The 21,119-nt window shown below is 30.9% G+C and overlaps 1 protein-coding gene across 1 annotated transcript; it reads right to left on the reverse strand.

Annotated features, from left to right (window-relative positions):
- Positions 1-18,408: 18,408 nt before the first annotated feature.
- On the reverse strand, positions 18,409-18,900 carry LOC124423744 (glycosyltransferase-like protein gnt13; the record flags this gene model as incomplete). Its single annotated transcript, XM_046961854.1, has 1 exon — positions 18,409-18,900. A coding segment is annotated over one exon (492 nt), but the record flags the coding sequence as incomplete, so codon positions are not given.
- Between the last annotated feature and the right edge of the window lie 2,219 nt (positions 18,901-21,119).

Here is a 21,119-nt window from a genome sequence, read left to right on the forward strand (position 1 = left end):
CATACCTACACATTATTGTCCCTCTCTCTAGATCTGTCACCAAAAGCCGCTTGACTAAAACTTGGATTACATTTCCCTTGGTTAAGTTTCCCTTTCCCTCCAAAACACCTTAGTACCTTTAGAATACCTCGACGATACGCTCCTTCCCTCTGAATCCTTTCACTTAGGGTACTCCAACAAGAGAACTCAGCTAAATTCTCCCTCCAACCCTATAAGAAATATTTACATAACGAAATCACTAATATACATTCACTCAAGAACATCGACTGTACATTTAAGGTTATGCTCCTACCTCAAAAGCTTCCAAACATAGCATTTTGTTTCACTACTCATTTAATGATATCTCACTAAGATGCTCCTAGCGCATATTCCCCTTTTAGGTTAGGGTGCCTAAAAGAGTTGCATAAAGACCATTATTAAGGCTTTCTTCTTACCCCGTAAGTGCTTGTCTTGAGCACCTACTAAATTACCTTGACTGCCTGCTCCCTCTGGTCTCTTCAAACCCTTTCACATGGTGTGCCTTGGTAAAGCACTCAAATCATGGGAAGATGAGATCACACTTCCCTTCTCAAGACCCATTTACCCAAGTCACTTACTAGAGCACGTTGGAAATATATTCTACCTTTCTATGCACCTCTCTCTTGAACATACTCTAACCATGGAACACTGGCCAAATGCTTATCCTTTTCCCATAATCTCGTACCGAGTATCTATATGGAAAAGCATTGATTAATATTTTGTCTTATCTTTCTTCTATTAGACACCACCTATGGTATCTTTTTCATGTATCATGCTAAAATGCTTTCTTTTTCTCTCTCTCTAGAGTACCTGTACTTAAAGTGGTCCTACTAAAGTACAATGATACAATTCACGGATATTCTCATTCTCTAATCCCATTTCTTTCAAGTCTTGTCACAAAAGGCTCTTCACTAAAACATGTTACCATATGATCCTTAGTTCCTCACTTCTTTCCATCACCCTCTCACGCAAGTTCTCTTATGTAGGGCGTTGTCCATACCCTCTCTTTTAGCCTTAGTCAAGGTACACCCACTAGGTAATATGCGAAATATCCTCTCCCTTCCTCCTGAGATATAACATTAAGGTTTCTATCAAAAAACGTTATCACATGAACTTTCTCCTCCCCTCCAAACCCTTCCACCTAAGTACCTTATTGGAAGCAATGGTTAATACATCCCTCATTATTTCTAACACACGTACTTAATATATACTCAACAATGATCCTTGACAACGCGTTTTCTCCTCCCCAATCTAGACTAAAGTGTTATTAGCAGAAAGCACTAGGCTCCCTCATCCAAAGCTCATTAACTGAAAGCACCACCATCAAAGATTCCCGATAAAATGCATACTCTATCTAAGCCTACTTACCTTCAGACTTAAATTCTGGTATGTAAATCCGGATCAATTCTCCACTTTTCCTGAATGCCCTCACTTAGAGTACCTCAATGAAAACCTCTGACCTCATCCCACTCTCTCCCCCTATGACCTCTCACTTAGAGCGCCCCTAGTAAAGTACCTCGACCACATGCCTTACCTAATCTCCTAAGACATTAATACAAAGAGCCCTAATAGATCGCACAGACTAGATGATCTTTGCCTACACCTTCAAGCTCTCTCACGTAAACAATTTACAAAAATCACACCAAGTTGTCCGATCGCCGCACCATCACTTTACAATCAATGGAAGTACTAATGAAGCGTAAGATCCGTTCAGCTTTCTTTCAGCTTAAAAGTTTTCTTTAGGCGTCATCTTTTCTAACTATTATTAAGAAGACGCAATAGTATCCATGATGGTTGCCCGTGGGGAAAAAAATTCCAGAGGTAAATCAGCCTCCCGTTCGGATCTTCGGGTGGAGACTTTCCCAGAGTCGGTAAGCATGGTGAGAATAAGTTCGCGCATAGCTTCGTTGAATGCAGCTAGCGCGAACCCGAAGGTGACGAGAGGATGCACTTCCGGTGTAGGGCAGCGTAGGAACGCAGCAACAAGCCGATCGAGTGCTCGAACGTCGTCCAAGCCACACACCATGGAACCTCCCGTTGCCTTCTTTGCCCCGCATAACCCGTGCTGCATCAGGTGGTAACAAGTCTTCGAGAAGCTATGGTTGTTTTAGGAAGGTGCGATAAGAATTATTACGGCCATTTTCCAAGGCCACGCAAACGGACGCCGTTGATGATGAACCGGTTGCGAGCACCGAAATAGGCGTGATATGTCCTTCGAATCGGACGAAATACAGGTCGAACAGAATTCAGAGTGCGCTCCGATTACCATGCAACCGCGATCGCGCGTATATGCTCGTAAGCAATCCGTGCAATCCCCCCGAAAACGGAATATATGCCCTCAACCCCTAGGGATAACTACAACCTCCGCAGCAGTAAGGAACGCGCAACGCGAAGAAATAACCCCCTACCTCCGATTACTGAGCTAGACGCCAACAAGTTGGCACAGTTTCACCCATAGAAAAGGAAGCGGCAAAAGAAAAAGACGATGTCCCATCGGTAACCCTTGAAGAAGACGACACACACGCAACCCTTACTACCACTGACGCGATAAGCGTGGATATCGAAATAAAGACACCGCGAGTTACCTTCGCCGAACCCTGCGCATCAAACTGCTGAAACAATATGATCTCGATCATGAACCCTCCCTCCGGATAACTGCGCGTCCCCGAAAATCCATCTTCTGTAGCTTAACATGGGGAGTACTAGAACGGTATCGGGTGAAGTCCGCGAATTGATTAGCCGGAAGTACCTGGACGTGCTGCTTCTGCAGGAGCCATACGTCAAAAAGCACAGGACAGAATACGAAATCATAGGACTAAGCAACGGAACAAGAATAGCTGCCACCCGCGACGAAAGACCCTGGTTCACGGTAGCGGCGACCAACTCGAACAACGTGTTGCTATTTATCTCGCAGCTCAGCACTCCGCACTGCGTTTGTGCGCAAGTGCAAGCACCCGGCTTCTCTTTTTACGTTGTCTCTCACTACTTCCAGTTTAGCGACGAAATAGAGATGCACCTTAGGCATTTGGAATCGGTACTTCGTGCTCTAAGGGGGGTGAGAGCGAATATTCGAACTCGCGATCCACTCAACCTCTTTGGGGCCCTTAGAGCACAGATGAGAGAGGTTCGAAGATAGAAGCCCTCATTCGGGCTTCCAGGTTAAGAGTGATTAATGACGCGATGCAGCCACCCACATTTTGGGCAACGAGTGGCTCCTCGTATATTGACGTAACCTTCTCGTCACCAACCATGAGCCGATTCATAGGCCAATGGAAAGTTAGAACAAGATGGACGACCAGAGACCACAAATCGAAAGACAACGCGTTACATCCCCAGAACCTGAGTGGGGTCGAGGGGTGGGCGCTCGGTCCGTGGGGAACAGGAGGTTCAACACCAGGAGAGCATACTGGGTTTTGTTCGCCGAACGTCCACTACCCCTCTGCGCGACAAGGCTGGAGGGAAGCGGTTTAGGATAGGCTTCAGAAATAGAGACTCGGACCAACGCGCTCACTCTTGTCCTACAAACCGCATGCTCCGATTCCATGCCACGTGGAAGTCCAACCCGAAGTGGAAATAAACGTTAACGACACACAAGAAAGCGGTCTCCCGACTAAGGCGCGCGTTTCAGCGAGGGAAAGATCATCAGACACGCCTCGCAATAATGCGTGAATATCGTTCGACGTTGTAGGAATATAGTAAAGCGGTACGATGTTCCAAATTAAAAATTTGGAGGAAATTCGTCACAGAGTAGGGTAATGCAGAATCGTGGGGATACATTTATAAGCAGCAGGCGGGAAAACTTCGCGTCGAATGGTTGATCAACGCCCTTAAATGAGAAGGCGGAAAGACCACGAACTTCTGCGATACGGCAAGAGTCCTCCTCATTACGCATGTCCCGGATGACTGCGAGTCCGAAGATAAGATCAAATAGCGCGCGATATGGAGTACCTTCATAAATTTCCCCGACACCGCGGTCGCCCCTTTTTCATGAAGGAAGAGGTCGCGCGTGTCATAAGATACCTTAAAAACGAAAAGGCCCCGAGTCCCGAACTTATCGAGGTCTGCGTGCTCAAGAGAGCATTTGCCACCATTCCAACCCATTTCGTAGACCATTTTAACGGATGCCTTCAATGGGGTATCTTCCCATCAATCCGGAAAGAGGGCTCCTTAAGAGCACTTCTTAAAGGCGTGGATAAGGACGCAGAAGACCCCAAGTCTTATCGGCCCATATGTCTTCACTCTGTCGTAGTAAAGGTTCTAGAAAGGATGCTGAATTTGCGCCTTAATGATACAACCCTCGCGTCGGGTAAGCTTTCGGACAAACAATATGGCTTTGTCCCAGGATGTTCCACTGAGGACACAATAGTAGGGATACGCCGAATCGATTCTGCCTCCTCACGGAGATATGTCGTTGCATTGTTATGCGATGTCTTGGGAACCTTCGACAATGTCTTGTGGCCCTTAGTTCTTAAAGCACTACAGGATCGAGACTGCCCGAGAAACTTCTTCAATGTCATGACTAGTTATTTCTTGTACAGCAGGGTTAAAATCGCTGTAGGAAAGCATGAGATTTCAAAGCAGGCTTCGAGAGAATGCCCACAAGGATCGGTCCTTGGCCCCTCCTGCTAGAAACTCATGCTTGACCAGCACCTCCCGATACTCGAGGAATCATAGGAATTCAACGTGATCGTGTACGCGGACGACCTACTCGTCATCATAGACGGCGATTCTAGGAAGGAATTAGAGGAGAAAGGAAATCGTGTGGAAAATAGCATCATTGTATGGTGCTCGACGGCGAAACTTTCAATCTCCGAACGTAAGACGGAGGTTATCGTCCTGAAAAGCGACTGGGTTAAGAGGAAACCCACAGGTAGAAGGAGAGAGGAGCGCCCGGATAGGAAGCAGAAAATATCGAAAAATCTGAGTTAGCCAGTAGGCCACCCACCATTATAATAGGGAATAACTGTGTTAGATTTAAGAATTGCGTTAGATACCTTTGCGTACACTTTGATAAAGGGCTGGGGACTCAACGCATTGCTGATACTTTAGTGACAAAGTCGGGCCATTGTCCGTGAAGTTTCATTAGCAGCTAGAGAATGGGGGCTCCGCTATTGCGCTCTGCAGGCAATATATCGTGGCGTATTGACCCCCACGGTCACGTTCGCGGCAGTGGGATGTTCGGATTTCTGCACCGAAGGGGATCGTAAAAAGTAAAGCGAGATGCAACGATCTGCCCTCGTCTCGGTAATTTCCGCGTACCTCACAACTGCGACGGATTCCCTTTGCTTCGTAGCAGCGGAGCAACCGATTGATCTTCAGTTACTAAAGCGCAGAAAAATATTCGGTATCAGGAAAAACAGGAGAATATAAACAGCGATGTGAAGACTGGAAGGCACGAAGAATAATCGCGCGATAGCAAGGCAGGTTGACGAGGAAATTTACAGGATTTGGCAATCCAGATGGGAAAACTCCTCCAAAGAGAGGACTACGTATGCGTACTTCCCGTACATCAAGGAAAGTATGGGTGCCCGTTTCGTCTCTCCTATTCCCTTCAATTCTCAGTTTCTTACAGGTCATGGAGCTTTCAAGGCCAAACTGAAGTCGCTGAACATCACCACGGAAGGAACATGCGAGTGTGGCGAAGAGGACATGGTTTGGCACCACATCGTCGACTGTCCGGTTTTCGAACAGATTATGGCTCTGGAGGAAATTCTCTGTGAAATGAGTTGGCCGAAAACGGCGAGATATCTTGTCTCCACGGCCGAAGCCATTTCCCTCTTCGCGGAGTTTTGTAAAGAAACCCCCCTTATCAAGTGTTGTTAGTTCGTAAGTCCTGTTCAGCTGGGTTTGCTGGAGTCTTTGTATTGGGGGCCGGGGGAGGGGTGCCTGAAATCTTCTCAGGTTATCCCACTCTCGAGCAGGATATGGTAGGAGATACTCGCACGCATCTACCTATTTTCTTTCTTAATTTTTTCGTTCTATCACCCAACTCTCTCCCCCAAAACCTATTACCCTTCCAATCCCATCCCATCCTACGAACGAGTGCGAAGGGACGTGACACTGTGAGTGGGCCTCCCCGTTTTTCCCCGTGGGCACGGCTGGCATCACCGGGGCGACTCGTTGCTACGAGGATGTTTGCCGTGGCTAATATGCTCACCTTGCCGCCGGCAAGAGGTTTGGGTTTTATCGAATTCAGTTTCTTTGTAGTGGTGGCTGCTGTCTGTAGGTAGTTCCGTAGCGTATGCCCTAATGGGCGAGGTAGCATAGGTGCAGGCACCCTTCGAGTGTCCATCTTTACAATATACTGTACCAATATCTGTAGTTATAACTTTTGGAGAGTTCTCGATGTTTCCAATAAATTATTTTTCCACGGTGATTTTCAAATCTGCTTTGTTAGCTACTTATTCCAAGTGATTGATTTGTGTTGTTGCACTTTTTAGGTTGTTTGTCACTATAGCAAAATCGTCTGCAAATGGTACGGAACTTATTCCAATGCCTTTGTTTTTTCTCCCAAAAGTTACTGTCGAAATGTAATGTTCTTTTAGCTTTATCGCCTATATTCTGACAATTTTCTCTAGAACACAGTTAACCAGAAAAGGTGATAAACCATCTCCTTGCCTTTCACCTGTATTTATCTCAATAGGATTAGATATATCTCACCCATAAGTTTTACTTTTGATATCGTGACTGTGAATGTTTCACGTATTAAGTTTGACAATCTCTTTTTAATCCAAATTCACGTATTGTTTTATCTATGGTTTCTCTATCAACCAAGTCAAATGACTTTCGAAATATATAAAAGTTACAACGATGTCCTTTGAATTCAGTATCCTATGGCGAATTCTGGATATTCAGTTAAAAATTTGTTATTATTATCATTATTATTATCATTATTATTATTATTATTATTATTATTATTATTATTATTATTATTATTATCGTAATTATTGTCGTTGTTAACGTTACATTTATTATTATCGTTATTATTATCATTATCGTTATTATTATCGATATTATCATTATTATATTTTATATCGTTATTTTTTTTATTATCAATATTATTGTTATTATTCTTAATATCGTTATTATTGTCGCTGTCATCGTTACACTTAAAATTATCGTTATTATTTTCGCTATTAAAATTATTATCTTTATTATCGTTATTATCGTTATTATCGTCATTATCGTTTATTTCGTTATTATTTTTACTATCGATATAATTATTATTATTATTAATATCTTTATCATTGTCCCTGCTATCGTTAATATTATTATTATCATTATTATTACCGCTATTTAACTTATTATCGTTATTATCCCTATTATCGTTATTACCGATAATATCCTTATAATTATTTTTATTATCGTTATAATCGTTATTATTATTATTATCGTTATTATTATAGTTATTATTGTTATTATCGTTGTTGTCTTCATTATCGTTATTTTTATTATTATCATCATTATCATTATTATTATTCTTATTACTGTGAATACTGTTATTATTGTTATTATATTTATTATCTTTATTTTGATAATTACAGTTATTATTACGATCATTATTATTATTATTCTTATCGTTATTATTGTCACTGTTATGAAGTTTCTTCTTGGCGTGAAGTTCCATCATGGCGTTGATACGGTAGGAACGTATCATCATTCACTCCGCATATCGTGCGGTTTTTCATAGTTTATTCCATTCGATCGGCCGAAAATTTTATATCTCGCTTGTGAATTGGTAAGCGATGTGCAAGTGGAGATAAAAATCGTGACTGGAGATCGAACATTTATCGTGTTGTTTGATGAAAAGATTTTGGTTGTATTATCGAGGCTTTGAACGCCTTTACATGTTAGCTTGAGGAACTATATACTATGGCTGGACGGCAGACTCGACTGCTCATCGTTTTCTCATTCAGCGCTATCTAGTCCAGGTTACGATGGCAGCGCCGCCGACAGCGCAAGTGGCATCTAATTCTACGATTAATAAGATGACGTACTTTGTGGTTGGTTCATGGAGTCAGTCAAGATCTAAGTTGTATTGGACGCCATCCCGTATCTTGACCAGTGCTGCCATCTAGGATGTCTTATTTCCACTATCTATACTCTATGGCTGGACGAAGACTCGACGGTCCACCGAGGACACATGCAGCGCAATCTACTCTAAACTACTAGGGCAGCGCCGCCGCTAGCACAAGCGACATCTACTACTACGATTAACAATTACGAAATAGTTATCTTTATCGCATCGGAGGCGCTTTGATCAGCAGGAAATAAAATTACGCAACACTCTACAACAGGTTTTATATATCCAATTTGGAGGAACGCGGACGCGATCGTGATTATATTGATGGAATTCGTCAAATTTCATCTAATTTAGATTAATAATAAAATAATAAAAAATTATTATTTTATTTATTATCCCCCAAAGAAGAGGATTGGAGCATTCCTATCCTTCCGACGAGTAGCGCTGTCGGGACTCGAGATACGATGATTATTATTATTATTCCCTCTTGTGGGTAAGGGGAAATAGAATACTCCCACAGTACTCCCTGCTTGTCTTAAGAGGCGACTAAAAGGGACCGTGTGAATGGTGTGTGAATGTTATTGTACGGCTATTCCATTCTTTGTTGTCCTGTCACATCTCTTTCTATTCTTTCTCTTTCTCTCTAGCTTCCATCTGTTCCTTTCCTTTCCTTCGGGGAGCGTGCCTCCCAATAATAAAATACTTATCATGGATTATACAGCGAAAGGCAAAAGAGGGCGTAGAAGGTACACCCACTCCACCCTGGTGTCAGGTGGTATTAGGGCAGGCCACCTGCCGTCGTCTACCTGCAACTGTCAGGACCTTGGAGTAGGCAACCTGGCCCCAGCTCTGAATAATGCATCAGGAAGGGCACCACAGGTATACGACCTGGTCTGCGGTGTGTCAAAGCGCCAGGAAGTGTAACATGCGAGGAAAGCCACTTGGATGAGTTGTAAAGGGCTGCCAGGACCGTTGAGAGCATGTCACTCTCCGGCTTGACGTCAACTGTCCAGCCTACAAAGGGGACACCACAAGAAGGAGAGAGAGAGAAACTGGTACAAGCGAAAGTCCTCCTTTCATATATGATGGCGGCTGTGATTAGACAGCCGAACGTAAACAATGCGATCAAGCAAGTGATCTAGGAATAGGAGGAGATCATTGACAGCCTCGAGTTCATGCATAAATCTCGAGCAAAGGCAATGAAGGAGCTTGGATACTCGCCCTTGATTCTCAGAGGTCACGGGTTAAAATCGTAACAGATGGTGGCACAGTCAAGAGAGTAGCCACAAGACCGCTGAAGTTTTCTGAAGAAAGCCTCAAAAGACCGAGGTAATAGATTACGATGACTGAAGCCACCAAGTGGACGGAGGTCGACATAAATAAGAAAAAAGTAGAAAATCCGTTACTAGTCTTTCAATGGTTACTATTATCCTTATTAACATTATTATTTTTATTATCGCTAATAATAATATATTTCTATTATTATCGTTATTTTTGTTATTAGCGTTATAATCGTTATTATCAATATTATCATTAATATTACCGCAATTTAACGGTATTACTGTTATGATCGTTATAATCGTTATTATTTTTAATATCGTTATTTTTATTATTATTAATATTGTTATTATTTTTATTATTATCGTTATTAATATAGTTTTCATTTTTATTATAGTTATTATCGTTATTTTTATTATAACCGTTATTATTATTAACATTATTATTAATATTATTATTATCGCTATTATTGTCACTGTTATCGTTACTATTATTATTATCATTATTATTATCTTTATTATTATTACTATTATTATTACTATAATTATTGTTATTATTGTTAATGTTGTTGCTGTTATCTTTACCATTATTCTTATCGTTATTATTGTCGTTGTTGTCGTTATAATCGTTATTAATATTATTTTTATTATAATAGTTATTAATATTATTATTTTCTTTATTATTGTCGCTGTTATCCTTGCTATTATTATTATATTTATTATTATTGTTAAATGCTTTATTATCGTTATTACCGTTATTACATTTATTTCCGTTATTTTCAATATTAGCGTTATTTTAACTATTATTTATATTATCATTATTATTATTTACATTATAATCGTCACTATTTTCAATATGATCGTTATTATCGTTATTTTTAATATTATCTTTATAATAATAATAATAATAATAATAATAATAATAATAATTATTATTATTATTATTATTATTATTATTATTATTATTAATATCTTTATTATTGTCGATGTTATCATTAATATTATTATATCGTTAATATTACATTTATTAACGTTATTATCGTCACTGTCTTTATATTTGTTATTATCATCGTTATTAACGTTATAATCATTAATCATTAATAACATCGATATAATAATAACGATATTATCGTTATTTTCGCTATTTATATCGTTCTCATCGTCATTAGTATATTGATTATCGTTACTATCGTTATTATTACAGTTATTATCGCTATTATTGTCGTTAATATCGTTTTTATTGTTATTATTATCTCTTTTATCATTATTATCGTTAATTTTATTGTTATTAACGACATTAGCGTTATTATCGTTGTTCTTATTATTATTGTTATTATGTTTTTTATTATTATTTTGTTATAATTATTATTATTACTACTGTCGTTATTATTATCGCCGTTATCGTTACTATTATTATCATCGTTAATATTATCGTTATTAACGCTGTTACTGGAATTATCGTTATACCGTTATTGTCGGTATTATTATTATTATTATTATTATTATTATTATTATTATTATTATTATTATTATTATTATTATTATAATTATTATTATCTTTATTATTATTACTATTGTTATTACTATAATTATTGTTATTATTGTTAATGTTGTTGCTGTTATCTTTACCATTATTCTTATCGTTATTATTGTCGTTGTTGTCGTTATAATCGTTATTAATATTATTTTTATTATAATAGTTATTAATATTATTATTTTCTTTATTATTGTCGCTGTTATCCTTGCTATTATTATTATATTTATTATTATTGTTAAATGCTTTATTATCGTTATTACCGTTATTACATTTATTTCCGTTATTTTCAATATTAGCGTTATTTTAACTATTATTTATATTATCATTATTATTATTTACATTATAATCGTCACTATTTTCAATATGATCGTTATTATCGTTATTTTTAATATTATCTTTATAATAATAATAATAATAATAATAATAATAATAATAATAATAATTATTATTATTATTATTATTATTATTATTAATATCTTTATTATTGTCGATGTTATCATTAATATTATTATATCGTTAATATTACATTTATTAACGTTATTATCGTCACTGTCTTTATATTTGTTATTATCATCGTTATTAACGTTATAATCATTAATCATTAATAACATCGATATAATAATAACGATATTATCGTTATTTTCGCTATTTATATCGTTCTCATCGTCATTAGTATATTGATTATCGTTACTAACGTTATTATTACAGTTATTATCGCTATTATTGTCGTTAATATCGTTTTTATTGTTATTATTATCTCTTTTATCATTATTATCGTTAATTTTATTGTTATTAACGACATTAGCGTTATTATCGTTGTTCTTATTATTATTGTTATTATGTTTTTTATTATTATTTTGTTATAATTATTATTATTACTACTGTCGTTATTATTATCGCCGTTATCGTTACTATTATTATCATCGTTAATATTATCGTTATTAACGCTGTTACTGGAATTATCGTTATACCGTTATTGTCGGTATTATTATTATTATTATTATTATTATTATTATTATTATTATTATTATTATTATAATTATTATTATCTTTATTATTATTACTATTGTTATTACTATAATTATTGTTATTATTGTTAATGTTGTTGCTGTTATCTTTACCATTATTCTTATCGTTATTATTGTCGTTGTTGTCGTTATAATCGTTATTAATATTATTTTTATTATAATAGTTATTAATATTATTATTTTCTTTATTATTGTCGCTGTTATCCTTGCTATTATTATTATATTTATTATTATTGTTAAATGCTTTATTATCGTTATTACCGTTATTACATTTATTTCCGTTATTTTCAATATTAGCGTTATTTTAACTATTATTTATATTATCATTATTATTATTTACATTATAATCGTCACTATTTTCAATATGATCGTTATTATCGTTATTTTTAATATTATCTTTATAATAATAATAATAATAATAATAATAATAATAATAATAATAATAATAATAATTATTATTATATTTATAATAATAATAATAATAATAATAATAATAATAATAATAATAATAATTATTATTATTATTATTATTATTATTAATATCTTTATTATTGTCGATGTTATCATTAATATTATTATATCGTTAATATTACATTTATTAACGTTATTATCGTCACTGTCTTTATATTTGTTATTATCATCGTTATTAACGTTATAATCATTAATCATTAATAACATCGATATAATAATAATGATATTATCGTTATTTTCGCTGTTTATATCGTTCTCATCGTCATTAGTATATTGATTATCGTTACTAACGTTATTATTACAGTTATTATCACTATTATTGTCGTTAATATCGTTTTTATTGTTATTATTATCTCTTTTATCATTATTATCGTTAATTTTATTGTTATTAACGACATTAGCGTTATTATCGTTGTTCTTATTATTATTGTTATTATGTTTTTTATTATTATTTTGTTATAATTATTATTATTACTACTGTCGTTATTATTATCGCCGTTATCGTTACTATTATTATCATCGTTAATATTATCGTTATTAACGCTGTTACTGGTATTATCGTTATACCGTTATTGTCGGTATTATTATTATTATTATTATTATTATTATTATTATTATTATTATTATTATTATTATTATTAATATTATTGTTATTATTATCGTTCTAATGTTATTTCTATTATTATTGTTATCTTTGACGCTGCTATGGTTACTATTATTATAATCGTTAATATTTTCAATATTACCGAAATTATTGTTATAATCGTTATTATTATTATCGTTTTTATTTTCGTTATTATCGTTCTTATCGTTAATATCGTTGTTATCGCTATTATCGTTTTTATTACTGTTATTGTCGTTAAAATTATTATTACCGTTATTATTATCTTTACTAACGTTATAACCGTTATTATCGTTATTATCGTTATTACCTTTATTATCGTTATTTCTATCATTATCGTTATTTTTATTATTATCGTTATTATAGTTATTATCGTTTATATACTAATTATCATTATTATCGGTATTATTATTATTATAATTTAAATCGTTACTATTGTCACTATTAACCTCTCGCAACAAAGGGGGTAGTTGCGGGGGTGTTCACCCCCCACTTCATGAAGGTCCGCGTACGGATACGTACATGACTCTGTGGAGTTTAATACGTTGTGTGGAATAACTAAACACAAATAACAAAACCAAACAGCAAAACATCCCAGTATCGACTGGAAAAGACATCGCTGCTCAAAGCGACAATAATGTAGGCTCTTAGCCTGCGACGGGAACACCAAAAGATGGAAAGAGAGAGAAACTCGTGCAAGCGAAAGTCCTCCTTGCCAAGATGAGGGCGCCCGTGAATAGGCATCCGAATATAAATAATGCAATTTAGCGGATGTTGTTCTAATCAGCGAACAGTACCAGAACAGGGCAGGAGCAAGATGGTACACCGACGAATAGGGCACAGCAGCCATCATATTATTACCGTTATTAATTTTATTATTATTACTATCGTCAGTATTTTCGCGGTTATGGTTTCTATTACAATTAAATTTATAATTTTCGTTAATAATGCTATTATAATTGTTATCAGCATTAACGTTATCATCGTTATTATCGTTACTTATATTGTTATTGTTATTATTATTATTCCTATTGTAGTTATTATTATTGTTATCGATATTATCGTAATTATAGTTATTCTTATTCTTATCATTATTATTATTATTATAATAATTTTTATTTTTATTTTTATTAATATTGTCGTTAATACCTTTACTATTGTTATTATCGTTATTATAATTGATATCATTATTATATTCGTTATTATCGTTATTATGGTTTATATCGTTATTTTTATTATTGTCGACATTATAATTTTTATTATTTATTACGTTATTATTGTCGTTGTAACCGTTACTATTATTATTATCGTTATTATTATCGCTATTATTTTAAATATCGTTATTATCGTTCTTATCGTTATTATTATTGTTATTAACATTGTTATTATTATTATCATTATTATCATTTTTATTATCGTTTTATGGTAATTATCTTTATTAACGTTATTATTATTAATAACGTCATTATAAGTATTATTGTAATTATTATTGTTATTATCATTATTATTAAAATTATTATTATCTTTAATATAATTATAGTTATTATCGTTAGTATTGATATTATCATTATTATTACCGTTTTAATCTTTATTATCGTTAATATTGTTATTATCGTTAAGATGATAATTACTGTTATTATCGTTACTTTTATCGTTATTATCTCTATTATCGCAATTATTATTATTATCTTTAATATTATCGTTATTATCGTTATTATCGTTTACATTGTTATTTTTATTATTTTCCATATTATTATTATTATTGTTAATATCGTTATTATTGTCGTTGTTAGCGTTAATATTATTATTATCGTTATTATTATGGCTATTAACAGTATTATCGTTATTACCGTTATTATTGTCTATACTATTATTAATATTATAATTAGTTTTATTTTTATTGTCGGTGTTATTATTGTTACTATCCGTATTATGGTTATTATCTTTCTTAACGTTATATTTACTATTAACGTTACTATAATTATCATGATTTCATTACTATTATTATTTGTTATAATAATTATTATTATTAATATAATTATCGTTATTATTGTTATTATCATTATTATCGTTTATAGTGTAATATTTAATATTGTCGAAATTATCCTTAGTATCTTTAATATTTTCGTTGATACCGTAACTATTATTATAATCGATATTACTATCGCTATTAACATTATTATCGTTATTATCGTTATTATATTTATTATTATTATAATTATTATAATTACTAGCGTTATTATTGTCTCTGTTATCGTTACTAGTATTATTATCGTTAGTTTTACCGTTATTATCGTTATTATCTTTATTGTCGTTATCTTCGATATTAATGTCCTTCTTGTCGTTATTATCGTTATTATTCTTATTATCATTATTATTACCTATACTAACGTTATTATGGGTATTATCGTAATTATTGTAATTATCGTCATTATCGATATTATCGTTATTATGTTCCTGATTAAAGTTATTACCGTTATTATCAATATTAACTCTATTTTCGTTATTATCATTGTTATCGTTATTATTGTCTCTATTATCGTTATTATTATTATTATCGTTATTATTATAGTTATTTTCGTTAGGATCGTTATTATCGTTATTAACGTAATTACTGTTATTATCGCTATTTTTATCGTTATTGTCGTTATTATTATCATTATCGTTATTATTATCGTTCTAACTATTATTATCGTTTCTATCGTTATTTTTATTTCTATCGATAATATTATTCAGAATATTAGTATCGTTATTATGGTCGCTGTTATCGTTACTATTACTGTTTCCGTTATTATTATCGTTATTATCTTTATTAGCGTTATTTTTAATATTACCGTTTTTTATTATTATTAATATTATTATTATTATGATTATCGTTGTTATTATTATCGTTAATATTGTTATTATCGTTATTTACGTTATTTTTATCATTATCGTTATTATTAGTATTATTACTATTATTTTTATTATTATTCTTCATATCGTTATTATCTTTATTAAAGTTATAATCGATAATATTATTATTATTTTTATTATTATTATTATCATTATTATTGTACATGTTCTCGCTACTCTCATTATTATCTTCATTAATATCGTTATTAACGTTATTATAATTATTATTATCCTTATTTTCGTTACTATTCTTATAATTGTTATTAGTTTTATTATCGTTATTTTTATCATTATTATCGTTATTACTCTTACGTCTCACAAGCTATGTACTTTAATAGAGCTAACTCCAAAGTAAATAAGCTATTCCGACCCTTGCGTGTGATTTGTACTCTTTTCGGCCCTTACCTGCCTGGGCAGTTCAATTGGCTTGGGATTGGCACCGAACAGAGTATCGAATCGATATTTCAAATGTTCACTTACCTCTTGGGAAGACAATCCAAGTTGATGGTGGAGCCTTATTTCCAGATATTTAGGGGTCCTAGGATCCAAAATCGGAAGGTCCAGTGGGGCTCCCCCTTCTAGAGAGCTGCAGGGGAATCAGGCGGTATGAGGGAAAATTTTCTTTCTCTTCTTCAATTAATTCCACACCCAATGTATCGTTATAAATTTTGGTTTCGTGGTAAAGTTCCTTTAACAGACGACGTAGTTGATATTTTCTACCACCGCGACGTACCTTCGGTATTAGGAGGGTAAGTAATTGGAAGAGATGTTTAATTGGAGGTAGGAGAGAAAGAGAAAAGTGTCGTCCGTGCGGAGCGTCCTCACCGAAACGACAATTTTATAGGAGGATACTCGTGTGGTTCGTCCTCACCGAGCAATAAAAATGGATGAATGTATGGATACAAAGAAATCACGCACTGGTTAACAATAACAAATTTAATTATGTATTAAATGTTTCACTAATGTACACTGAATAATTACACCTTTGGATGATGTTCCACACGCGAACGCGGTTATTCTATTGTTAAAAAAAAATTTGATTTTAATTTTAATTGAAGGGTTCTAACTTATTTAATTGACAAAGATAAACTGTAGCGTAAAATTTTAAGTTGGATAATGACTGCTTAAGGATCAAGTCTAGGAGCTTGCGACTTGTTGAGTAAGTCTGCGAACGATGACTGACTGACGACGCTTTTTGCTCCTCATAGGGCGAGTCCGGTTGACGTCACTGCGCATGTGCGCCGCTCGCGCGTGCCACCTAAGTGCGGTGGTGGTGGGGCGCGCCGCTCGCGCTTGTCGCCTGAGTGCGGTAGTGGTGGGGCAGAACAATGCGAGCGATCCTTTATTACCTCTTCCAAGTATTGCGTTCACTCGGTGCTTATCACCGAATGTAATTCTCGGAGTTCTTAGCCACTGGAATGTTGTTATTAGCAGGTGTGGTTCCGAAAATGATGTTGATATCGTTGCTCTTAATACTTGGAACGCAGGATGTTAAAATCCATATCACCGGATGTCGTCTCGCCATAATCGATAAGTATGTCTCGCAATTATTTATTACATTTATTTAAAGAAATTTCTCGCAGTAATTTCCCAAGGTTGTTGAACATTAATTCATTAGGTTAATTGTTTATTTTATTACAGGGTTGTATGTATATGTGTGTATTTTGTTAACATAGGTTCCAATTTGTTAGCTAATTATTATTATTATTCTTTTATGCGTATTATGTATTATTAATGAGAAAGTGCTAGTAGTAACAGGAGTTTATGATGTATCTTAGCTAATATTGCTAGTGGTAAAATTATCGATATATGGAATATTTTGCCTACGAATGAGCGATATGAATTTTGAAAGTTGATCCCTTCTACTTAAGCTAGTTAATGTATTAAGCTTTCATTTATACTATAGTTTACATATGTTATTCCTTTTTTTTTTGTTATTTACATACGTCGCTTGTCGCGGGATGTAACAATTACACTTATTAATATTATCGTTATTATTATTGTTATTATTGTTAAAATCGTTTCTATCATTATTTTCAATAATTTCGATATTATTCTGCTTTATATTAATATCGTTATTATTATCGCTGTTATCGTTACTATTATTATGATCGTTACAATTATCGCTATTAACGTTATTACCGTTATTTCCTTTGTTATCGTTATTATCGTTAAAATTATTTTTAATATCGTTATTATCGTTATTCTTATAATTACCGATATTATTATCATTACTAACGCTATTACCATCATTGATGATATTAACCTTATTATGATTATTATCATTTTAACAATATATTTATATTTATCATTATTGTTATTATTATTATTACTAATATCGTTAAAACCTTTATTATCGATATTATCTTCATTATCGTTAATTTGATTATACCGTTATTAAAATTATCATTTATATTATTGTTAATGTTATTGTTGTTATTGTTATTGTTATTGTTATTGTTATTATAATTGTTAATATTATTATTACTATTATTGTTATTATTATTGATATTGTTATTATTCTTGTTATTGTTATTATTGTTATTATAGTTATTATTGTTATTATTGTTATTATTGTTATTATTGTTATTATTGTTATTATAGTTATTATTGTTATTATTGTTATTATTGTTATTATTATTGTTAATGTTATTATTATTATTATTGAAATTATTGTTATTATTTTTATTATTGTTATTATTATTGTTATTATTGTTATTCTTGTTATTGTAATTATTATTGTTATTGTCATTATTATCGTTATTGTTATTATTATTGTTATTGTTATTATTATTGTTATTATAGTTATTATTGCTAATATTGATATCGTTATTTTTATTATTACTATTGTTATTGTTATTGTTATTTTTATTATTCTTATTGTTATTGTTATTGTTGTTATTATTGTTATTGTTATTATTATTGTTATTGTTATTATTATTGTGATTATTGTTATTATTATTATTGTTATTGTTATTGTTATTGTTATTGTTGTTAATATTGTTTTTGTTATTATTATTGTTATTGTTATTATTATTGTTATTATTTTTATTATTCCTATTGTTATTATTATTGTTATTGTTATTGTTACTGTTATTATTGTTATTATTGTTATTGTTCTTGTTATTATTGTTATTATTGTTATTATTGTTATTGTTATTGTTATTATTGTTACTAATGATATAATTATTGTTATTATTGTTAATAATGTTATTATTATTATTATTATTATTTTTGTTATTTTTATTGTTATTATTGTTATTGTTATTGTTATTATTGTTATTGTAATTGTTATTGTTATTATTATTATTATTATTATTATTATTGTCATTATTATTATTATCGTTATTATTTTACTATCGTAATTTTGTTATTATTATTATTTTTATTGATATTATTGTTATTGTCATTGTTATTATTGTTATTAATGTTGTTATAATTATTGTTATTATTATTGTTATTATTGTTATTGTTGTTATTATTGTTATTGTTATTGTTATTGTTATTAGTATTATAATTATTGTTATTGTTATTGTCATTATTGTTTTATTGTTATTAATATAGTTATTATTGTTTTATGGTTATTATTGTTATTATTGTTATTATTATTATTATTGTTAATATTGTTCTTATTTAATTATTGTTATTATTGTTGTTATTGCTGTTATTGTAGTTATTGTTATTATTGTTATTATTATTGTTATTTTTATTATTGCTATTATTGTAATTGTTATTGTGATTATTGTAATTATGGTAATTATTATTATTATTATTGATATTATTGTTATTCTTATTGTTATTATTGTTATTATTGTTATTATAATTATTGTTATTAATATTGTTATTATTATTATTGTTGTTATTGTTATTGTTACTATTATTATTGTTATTGTTATTATTATTATTCTTAATATTGCTATTATTATTGTTATTATTTTTATTATTGTTATTGTAATTGTTATTATTGCTATTATTGTTATTGTTATTGTTGTTATTGTTATTATTGTTATTATTATTATTATTGATATTATTTTTATAGATATTGTTATTAATGTTATGATTGTTATTATAATTATCGTTATGAATATTGTTATTATTATTATTGTTGTTATTGTTTTTGTTACTATTATTATTGTTATTGTTAGTATTATTATTGTTATTATTGTTATTGTTCTTGTTATTACTGTTATTATTGTTATTGTTATTGTTATAATTGTTACTAATGATATAATTATTGTTATTATCGTTAATAATGTTATTATTATTATTATTATTATTTTTGTTATTTTTATTGTTATTATTGTTATTGTTATTGTTATTATTGTTATTGTAATTGTTATTGTTATTATTATTATTATTATTATTATTGTCATTATTATTATTATCGTTATTATTTTACTATCGTAATTTTGTTATTATTATTATTTTTATTGATATTATTGTTATTGTCATTGTTATTATTGTTATTAATGTTATTATAATTATTGTTATTATTATTGTTATTATTGTTATTGTTGTTATTATTGTTATTGTTATTGTTATTGTTATTAGTATTATAATTATTGTTATTGTTATTGTCATTATTGTTTTATTGTTATTAATATAGTTATTATTGTTTTATGGTTATTATTGTTATTATTGTTATTATTATTATTATTGTTAATATTGTTCTTATTTAATTATTGTTATTATTGTTGTTATTGCTGTTATTGTAGTTATTGTTATTATTGTTATTATTATTGTTATTTTTATTATTGCTATTATTGTAATTGTTATTGTGATTATTGTAATTATGGTAATTATTATTATTATTATTGATATTATTGTTATTCTTATTGTTATTATTGTTATTATTGTTATTATAATTATTGTTATTAATATTGTTATTATTATTATTGTTGTTATTGTTATTGTTACTATTATTATTGTTATTGTTATTATTATTATTCTTAATATTGCTATTATTATTGTTATTATTTTTATTATTGTTATTGTAATTGTTATTATTGCTATTATTGTTATTGTTATTGTTGTTATTGTTATTATTGTTATTATTATTATTATTGATATTATTTTTATAGATATTGTTATTAATGTTATGATTGTTATTATAATTATCGTTATGAATATTGTTATTATTATTATTGTTGTTATTGTTTTTGTTACTATTATTATTGTTATTGTTAGTATTATTATTGTTAATATTGCTATTATTATTGTTATTATTGTCATTATGCTTATTATTGCT

This window comes from Vespa crabro, chromosome 4 (assembly GCF_910589235.1).
Source record: "Vespa crabro chromosome 4, iyVesCrab1.2, whole genome shotgun sequence".
NCBI classification, from domain to species: Eukaryota; Metazoa; Arthropoda; class Insecta; order Hymenoptera; family Vespidae; genus Vespa; species Vespa crabro.